The sequence below is a fragment of the Garra rufa genome, chromosome 1 (genome assembly GCF_049309525.1).
Source record: "Garra rufa chromosome 1, GarRuf1.0, whole genome shotgun sequence".
NCBI lineage: Eukaryota > Metazoa > Chordata > Actinopteri > Cypriniformes > Cyprinidae > Garra > Garra rufa.
Window position 1 is genome coordinate 24061861 of NC_133361.1, and position 9681 is coordinate 24071541.

Consider the following 9681-nt stretch of genomic DNA (forward strand, 5'->3'; position numbering starts at 1 on the left):
CTTTATCCTTGAATGCTACGAAGCAATAAAGACTCGGCTCTCCCACTTGCATTTATTAAATGCCCGGCAACTCTTTACCATTCTTTTATAGAGACTCAGTAAAGATAAGCATGCACACTCTTTATAGAGAACTTTTCAGCCCATGTTTTTTATGGTCTTAAAGAGATAGTTCACTTAAAAATTACAATTCTGTCATTAATTACTCACCTTCATGTTGTTCCAAACCCATAAGAACTTCATTCATCTTCGGAACACAAATTAAGATATTTTTGATGAAACCCAAGAACTCTCTGACCCTCCATAGACTGCAAGGGTCCTACCAAGGTCAAGGCACAGAAAGGTAGTAAGGATGTCCTTAAAACTGTTAAATAAAGTTGTTGTTTTTTTTGCACGCGCACAGTTTTCTCGTGGCTTCATAATATTACAGTTGAACCGCTGATGTCACATGGACTATTTTGTTGATGTTTTTGGTACCTTTCTGAACCCTGACTTTGGTAGTTCATTGCTGTATATGGAAGTTCAGAAAGCTCTCGGATTTCATCAAAAATATCTTAATTTGTGTTTCGAAGATGAACAAAGGTCTTACAGGTTTGAAACAGCATGCTGGGGGTGAAAATATTTGGAATGTTAAGATCAGGGTAAATGTAACTTATTTTGTCTTCTGGGAAACATGTAGGTATCTTCTGCAGCTACTGAAAGACAGTACTAAATGAAAAAGTGTGATATTTAGGCAAAATAAGAAAAATATGCACACATTCAGTCTGTTTTATTTTACACCCCCTTGCTCTTAACCCTCTGGGGTTCTTCCCCGACCAGTCACACTCAGGGCCCTCACGGTCAAAAGTGACCGGAGCCCTGAAATCATTATTTCCTTTTTTTCAGTAAAATCAATCCAATGTATTTTTGTTCAATAATATTTTTTCTTTTTTTCTGTCGTGTTTTGACAGAATTTTATGATAATAATTAATATTTATGCTACAATTATGATCTATTTTTTGCCATTGAATATAATAGAATTTTTTTTAATACATATAATTTTTATTCTTTTTTAATTAATGCTGTATTTTAGTTTAAAGTAGATACCTGGCCTATAGAAAATAATTTTTTGAAGTCGGATTTGTGCCATCTGGTGGCGTAGTGAGCATAATTACCAGGCAATATCCTATTTTAACCACTAGATGGATGTAATGCTCTCTATAGAAGGATTTGTGAATTCTAGTTGTTTTTGCACATATTTGCCAATGCCTTTTCAGGTTGTGGATTTTATTATATAAAATTAGATTATCAAAGACTATTTTTTTATTATTTGCCAAGTTTTTTGTTTGTTTGATTGGTTTAACTGGTAATTTGAAGTGCCAGTTTTACTTTATAATACAGTCAAACCAGAACATTGCATTAGAAAGAGAAACAATGGAAAGCATTTTGTTACCCATTGTTTTAATTCTAACTGAATAAAAATGCCGTTCTTTCAGTCATACCATTTTTTTTTATTTTGTAACCTTTTTATAATGAACATTTTGATTTAAATAATTTTTGTAAAATTCAATAAACAATAACTCTTATTTAGCACAGGAATTATGAACAGCAACAGCATGGGCAACAAAATAACAGCAAAAGTATAATTATCAAACATTAAATGGAAAATAGAGAAATAAAAATATTTTAAATATCATCCTAACCCTATTTACATTTTATGTGCATTCTTTTTTTACATATTCAATGAACAGTAACTCTTATTCAAAAGGCAACAGCAATTATGAACATAAATCTAAAATAACAGAAAAGTATAACAATTGTCAAATAGTAAATAAAAAAATAGAGGAAAAAAAAGTTTGTTTTAAATATCATTCTAACTATAATTACATATTATTTACATACTAATTGTGATTACAGATCAGGTTGTGACAAATCACAACAGAGTGTCTCCATATAGCACTTTGAGCAAATGATGCTTGTTTTGAAATCTTTTTTCCGTGTGTGTGTGTGTGTGTGTGTGTGTGTGACATGGTGTGTGACTTTTGGATTTTGGATCCAATGTCTCCCTTTTATTTGATTCATAGTCTCACATTCCTCTGTTACAGTCTCACCAATCTCATATTTCCGTGTGTGTGTGTGTGTGTGTGTGTGTGTGTGTGTGTGTGTCTGTGTGTCTATTTTGGAACTCTGATGGCTTACAGTCTCATGCTTTCATTGCTGTGTGCTTTATTTCTTACATTGATTGCCTCTATTTCACACATTTCCCAAAATTAGCTTTTGAAATGACACACATTCATTTGTGTGTGCGTGTGTTTTTGTGTGTATAAGTGTGTGTGTGTGTGTGAGTGTATTGTAGAGTTTTGCACTCTTGATGTTTTAGAGAGTCACCCCTTCACAGTTGTGTGCTTTTTTTCTGGATTGTGGCTGATTTGTAGATTGTATGCACAAAAAAACTCTGTATTTTCATATTTTTGCCAATTTCCCATTCATTTCCTATGGCCGGTCATTTTGACCCGAAGACCCCGAGTGTGACTATTTTTTTTACGACCACTTAGACTTTTCCAATCCTGTCCCCAATTTTTTTGTGTGTTCATATACCAAGTACCATAAAAGTCACCAGGTTTCATACCATTCCGATGAAGCTACGATTTTTAAAAATTTTTTATTTAAAAAATTCCGGTCAAAAGTGACCGAAGAACCCCAGAGGGTTAATGCATCGTTTTTCCTTCTGAAGCATCAGTAAGCATTTGGGCCTAGCCGCATATGAGTCCCTCAGTTGTCCTCAGTGTGAAAAGACAGATCTCAGAATCATACAGTCATTGTTGGAAAGAGTTCAAATACACAAAAATGCTGGAAAACCAAAGAATTTCTGGGACCTGAAGGACTTTTCTCAAATCGGAAGTTCTCATTATCAGTCTGTCCACCCAATAATGGTCACCAGTTCCCTAAAAAGAGTTATAATTTAATTCAGTGGAAGTTTCTTAGCCAAAACACATAATGCCTGGAATATTAATTTCAGGCATTTAAGCCTAAGGCTTTAGATAAACAGATTTTAAAGCTCACAAGAAGCTCAATCAGGTGTGTCCAGATGTTTGATTGGTGGTGTATAAGTTTTATAGACAGATTGTTGTCTAACAAATTATGTTTTATAATTTACTAATATTTACATTTACCTCGTACAGTATATAAATGTCACTGATGTAACATCAAATATGGCTCTTTTCCTAATGCCTAAAGTTTAGTAGTAGTAGCTTGTAAAACTCAGAAGATCTATGAAATATTTTATCAAATTTAAGGATAGTGATCAAAATGTATAAAATGAATGATTAAGTGTCTTTAAGGACCCTCCCATGTTGTTTCCTAAGAAGCATGTAGTAGCATAGAAATGCTGTCTAAAAATCTTTAAGATTAAATACTGAATATGTGTTTTGTAATGGTGATTGGCATATTATATAGAACAGAAAGTTAATGCATTGAGATAAAGGACACAATATTGCAGTTTGTTTTGTTTGTTTTATTATATTGAACACACAGAGAATGAACATGTCATAAAAATTAACAACCATGCTTATCACGTTATTTATAATGGGTGATCAGGTCATCAGGATACCCCCTTGATGAACTTTCTCGATTTTTTTTTTTTTTTTTTTTTCTGGTTTACCAGGGCATTGTTTTTCCAGTGTAGTCTAAGAATCCACCATGCTGCTTTTCAGTAAGACTGCTAATGACGCTCAACACTCCCTCCACACTTTGTCTGGCATCAATAGGCGCCTAATGAGCAAAGGGAATGACTTACAATTAAAATAGTTTAACATTATCAAAAGGAGACCATCAATGTGCTTTCGTGAGAGATACCATTACTACTGAATCAAATTTACCTGATCTCCCCCCATGTCTGTCCTCACCCATCCTGGGTGAATGGAAATGCAGAGGATCTCATCTGCCTTTAAGTCTCTAGCGGTATATATGGTCAACATGTTAAGACCAGCCTAAAAGGAAAAGAGATGCGTTAAAAAGTTTCCAAATATCTTCTAAATACCTCATACATAAGATGATTTTTGAAGGCCGTCCGAACAGTTTTGGGATTCTTGCGTACCTTGCTGATGCTGTATGGAAAGAGTGGGAACGGATCTTTTAGTACTGGCATGATGGTCATAGATGCTGCATCCGTGGAGATGTTGATCACAGCTGCTTTATCACATGACATCCCTGGTTTGCCACTGGCTTTCGCTGCTGTTTGCAGATACGGGAGGTACTCCTGATTCAAGACATTCACAATGAAATATTTCAGACGCTGAAAATCTAGTTTTAGATTTAGCATGCTCTCAAGTGATTTCCATTACCCTAATGACAAACAGAGGTCCAATCACGTTGGTGTTGAAGGTGTTTTGCATGTCCTCAACAGTTGCGTTCAGCATGGTTTTTTGTGGCAGCACTGCAGCGTTATTCACGATCAGGTTCAAGCCGTTCTTCCCCAGTAGAGATCCCACTTTTTTGGCAGACTCTTTGATACTGCATGGATCAGAAACATCTAATAATAGCAGCAAGAAAATAAGTGATGTTATTTCAAAATTAAAAAAACGGTTGTCATGTAAAATGCAGTCCAAGAGACAAATGCACATTTACCAAGCTTTACAATGGTGACAACATCTGGACTCCTTTTGGCCAGTTCTCTCAGTGCCTGAATCAGAAAGAGAATGTCGATGATAAAGACGTTTTTCTTGAATTGTCCACAATCCTAAGCTTGTAAATACTCACCTCAGAGTTTGGTCCATCTGGGTCACGACATGCAGCAAACACTTTTGAGCAGTTGGCCTCTAGCAGTTGCTTGACCATTTCCAAACCCAAGCCTCGGTTGGCTCCTGTCACTAGAGCACTGGATCCCTTTAACGCCGCCATGTTCTAAGACGGATCAGTCTGGTTCTGTTAACCAACGTGCCGCACTATATGTCTTTTTATATAGGATGCAGAGTGGATTCCACGCCCATATTGCAATGTTTTTTAATGTTTTAAATGTCATCTTGACTCATCATGATTACAAAGCAACTCAGCGTGGGCATATGCGTTGATTATCTTGAGTAATAAAACTGCTTGGATGCCTTCCAGATGCAATCAGGAGTGAAAGTAGAGGTTAAAGGCTAGTATCAGCAGTCCTAAAGAAAAATCTGGAAGGCATGACAGAGAAACTGATGCGCTAATTGGTAGCTCCATTATCACCACTGTGACCTTAAGCAAGGTATTTATCCATAGGTTGTTTAAAAGGAAAATTCCCATTTGTAGTCAAAAATTTAGCAGTTTTTTCAAGCAGGTTTACGAAAACTTTTCGCCTGCTCCAATTGGTTAAAACAACTACATTACCCCTTCCCTAAACTCTAGTGGTTAAGCTGACTGTGTCAGGATATTTCAAATTTTCAAAAAACCCCAAAACACTTTTAATACTAAAAACAATCATTTAAATTACATTTAAATCAAACAAATCTCACATTTTAACACTGGTACGTAAATATACAATTGAGCTCAAAAAAAAAAAAAAACAGGGGTCATCCAAAATTCATGTTATTTTTATTTTTTATTTAGTACTGACCTGAATACGATATTTCACGTAAAACAAGAGAAAATAACCAGGTGAATTTATAAAAAATTACCCTGTTCAAAAGTTTGCATACACTTGATTCTTAATTACAAATTAATTAAATGCAACTATTATAGAAGCTTCAAACACTCACTGATGCTTCAGAAGGAAATACAATGCATTAAAAGCCAAGCGGGTTAAAACTTTTGGACTTTGAAGATCAGGGTTAATTTAACTTATTTTGTCTTCTGGGAAACTTAAGTATCTTTTGAAGGGCAGTACTAAATGGAAAAAAAAATATGATATTTAGGCAAAATATGAAAAATGTACACATTCTGTTCAAAAGTTTCCACCCCATATACATTGTTTTTCCTTTTGGAGCATCAGCGAGTGTTTGAATCTTCTGTAATAGTTGCATATGAGTCTCTCAGTTGTCCTCAGTGTGAAATGATGGATCCCAAAATAATTCAGTCATTGTTAGAAAAGGTTCAAATACACAAAAATGCTGAAGGATTTTTCTGAAGAACAGTGAGCATTTTAACTATTCAGGACAAACAAGGGACTCATGGACAACTATCACCAAAAAAAAAAAAAAAAAACTGGATCATTCAAGTAATGACAGTATTAAGAATCAAGTGTATGTAAATTTTGAACAGGGTTAGTTTTTATAAATTCAACTATTTTTTTTCTCGTCAACTAAATGTGAAATATCTTACTCGGTTAAGTACTAAAAAGATAAAAAATAAAAACATATAGATTCTGCAAGATGTATGTAAACTTTTGACCTTAACTGTATGGTGTAATTATTCAGCCTGTGTGACTAAGATAACATGTTGATTTATGTATTGGGAGGAGAAACACAGCAACACCCCGAGGTAAGACCATGTCTTATTGGTCATATAGGGTCATATAGCCATTGTTGGAAAGAGTTAAAATACGCAAAACTGCTGAAAAAACAAAGAATTTGTGAGACCATAAAGACTTTTCCAAAGAACAGAAGGCAGTTTAACTGTTTAGGGCAAGAAAGGGACTCATGAACAACTATCACTAGATAAAAAAGAACAGCCGTGGATCATTCAGGAAACAACACATTAAGAATCAAGTGCATGTAAACTTTTGATCAGGGTCATTTTTATAAATTCAGCTATTATTTTCTCTTTTGGGCTATATGTAAACATCGTTTATGTGAAATATCTTATTCTGGTCAGTACAAGTAAAAAATAACATGCATTTTGAATGATCCCTCTTATTTTGGAAAAATTATTAACTTTTTGCAGATTCTACAAGGTGTATGAGGTGCATTCTGGGATGCATGTTCACATATACACTGGAAACCAAAGTTCAACTTGTCCATTTTCCATTAAAAAAATAAATAAATAAGTAAACAGAACCATGTGTAGGTAAGCAGTTTAAATTTGTCTCTGAATTTTTTTCTGCATCAGCTCTCCAGTAATTATCTTTTGAGCATTATGCTTTAAAACAAATCATCTGTGGTTCTAGAAAAAAAAAAAAAAAAACTTTAAAATCCATGAAAAGTTTCCATTACAGAAAACATAATTTATAAATTTTTTTTTTTTATATATATAGATTTTTCTAAACAACCTTAAGTTCTTTAAGAAATGTTCACTGAATGATTCTTTGAGGAAGCAAAAACGGTTCTTCTGTTGCATTACTTTGAAAGCCCCCTTTTGGATCCTTAATATTTAACGGGATAGTTCACACAAAATGAAAATTCTGTCATTAATTACTCATTCTCACGTCGTTCCAAATCAGTAAGATATTTGTTTATCTCCAGAGCACAAATTAAGATATTTTTGATGAATTCCAACATGAGGCTGAGTAATCAATGACAGAATTTTCATTTGATTTAATTTTTTTCTTCAGTTTAGGCTTTTACCCTTAAATTCTAGCATTAAAGGAACCGTTTGTAGGATTGTGGCCAAAACTGGTACTGCAATCACTTTCAAAATACTGTAGAACGGTGTATCCCCTCCCCCCTGACTCAAATTTGCCAGCTAAACTGCAGGATCCGTTTTCAACCATCTCCATCTTTCAAAGGCATCTCCTATACAAATCCTTGTTTTATTTCGGACTTTGTCACGACGTATTTTGGATTCATAACGAGGTCTTTTAGGTTTCGTAACGTTACACATGTTTTATCCGACACGTTTGTAACTGCAGCTGAGCTGGTAACCTGGATGACGAAACTCTACTGACTTTGTGATTAGTAGATAGCTGGAGGGTGGCGCCTCAGGCCAAAACACAAAATGACAACAATAACAGTTGTCAGTAATATAAGTATTTGAAATGAACATGATTTCTTAATGTCTAGTGACATGTCAGGACCATTTTATGATTAACTGAAATACATTTCTTACATACGGTTCTTTTAAAGACTCTGCTTTCCCACTAGCATTTATTAAGTGCCTGGCAACTCTTTACCATTCTTTTGTCTCAGTAAAGATAAGCATGCACACTCATAATAGAGAAGTTTTCAGTCAATGTTTTTTTATGGTCTTAAAGAGATAGTTCACCTAAAAATTATAATTCTGTCATCTGATCCTCCATAGACAGCAAGGGTCCTACCAAGGTAAAGACACAGAAAGGTAGTAAGGATGTCCTTCATGTGACATCAGTGGTTCAACTGTAGTTTTACAAAGTTACAAGAATACATCACATGTAGCGTCTTTTGCGCGCTCAGATTCGTTATTTCAAATGTAGGCGCGCGGCTTGCGCGGTGCGACGCTCGTTTTTTTCAGGCGCGTCCGCGCCGCATCGAGATAAAAGCATCTCAGAATGCAGCAAGCGCACCGCAGGTCATGTGACATGAAACAACCAGTCAGCTTCCTCACGTTTTTCCGTTACATTGAAACCTAGGTAGAAACATGGAGGAGCAGCTCAGATTGTGGTCCAGCGATTTCCTGAACTTCATGATTTGTCAAGCCCCTATTATTTTGACGCTAATAGAAGAAACAATGCATGGAGACCATAGACTGTAAAAAATATGGACGTACGTAGTGTCCGTGACGTCACCCGTATAGGATTCTGAAGCGCTATTTTGAAGCCTGTTGTGGGCGGGATTTGGCCGTCTCCATCTTGGAATCGCGTCACCGCGCGTCACTCCCGGATTATCAGTTTTGGGCAAAAAGGCGGGACGTGGGTGGAGCTGGTTGCTGAAACCACGCCCGCCTCGCTCGACAGTGGTGACAGCAGCGGCAATCCCCCTGTCACTCAAGTGGCCACGCCCTTAATTATGCTGAACTTTAAGGCTTAATATAACTTAAACGGATGATTTATAAAAAATTCACCCCCCTCACAGTTGACATAAAGGGCAAAACTAGCTATATAGACCGAAACCATTTTTTGAACCAGGCCGCAAACATACTTTTTTCTGCTGTAAAGTTGGCCATTTTAACATGGGGAGTCAATGGGACTGACTCTCTTTTGCAGCCAGTCTCTAGCGGCCAGTCGATGAATTGCATTTTAAGACACTTCTCTCTCAATAGAGAGAATGGGAGGTTGCCCCTTGATGGAGACGCATAGGCTTGGCTCTAGAGCGCAGCAGATAGTTGCTTAGAAACGGCAGACACTTCCAGAGCCCAAGCGCCCGAGCGCTTTGTTGATAAGGAAGAAAGCGGCGCGCCTAACGTTTTCCACGCGTTTTTAGGCGCGACATATGAACGGCCCCTTAGTGTGCAAAACCCCCACAAAAATATTGACTTTATTCTTTTTTTTTATACAATGTGATACTCTCCAAAATGGAGCTAGGTTGCTGAAGAGGAGAATTGTTGATGTTAAGTTTTATGGACAGTTTGTTGTCTAACAAAGTATATTTTTTATCATTTACTAATATTTACATTTACCTCATACTGTGTATAAATGTCACTGACATGTAACGTCAAATATTGCTCTTTCCCCTGATGCTAAGTTTAGTATTAGGCTTGTAAAACTTTCTAAAATTTAAGGATATTGATCAAAATCTATAAAAGAATGATGTTGTTTCCTAAGAAGCATGTAGTAGCGTAGAAATGCTGTCTCAAAATCATTAAGATTGTGTTGTGAGAGTGTTTTGTAATGGTGATTGGCATATAATAGTACAGAAAGTTAAATGCATTGAGATAAACAACACAATA

The 9681-nt window shown here is 35.8% G+C and overlaps 1 protein-coding gene across 1 annotated transcript; it reads right to left on the reverse strand.

Annotated features, from left to right (window-relative positions):
• Positions 1–3469: 3469 nt before the first annotated feature.
• LOC141344345 (C-signal) lies at positions 3470–4903 on the reverse strand. Its single transcript, XM_073849221.1, has 6 exons — positions 4735–4903; positions 4603–4657; positions 4320–4507; positions 4073–4234; positions 3855–3965; positions 3470–3747 (listed from the first exon to the last, which is right to left on the reverse strand). The coding sequence occupies exons 1-6, from the start codon at positions 4873–4875 to the stop codon at positions 3634–3636; spliced, it is 771 nt and encodes a 256-aa protein (XP_073705322.1). The 5' UTR covers positions 4876–4903; the 3' UTR covers positions 3470–3633.
• Positions 4904–9681: the final 4778 nt, after the last annotated feature.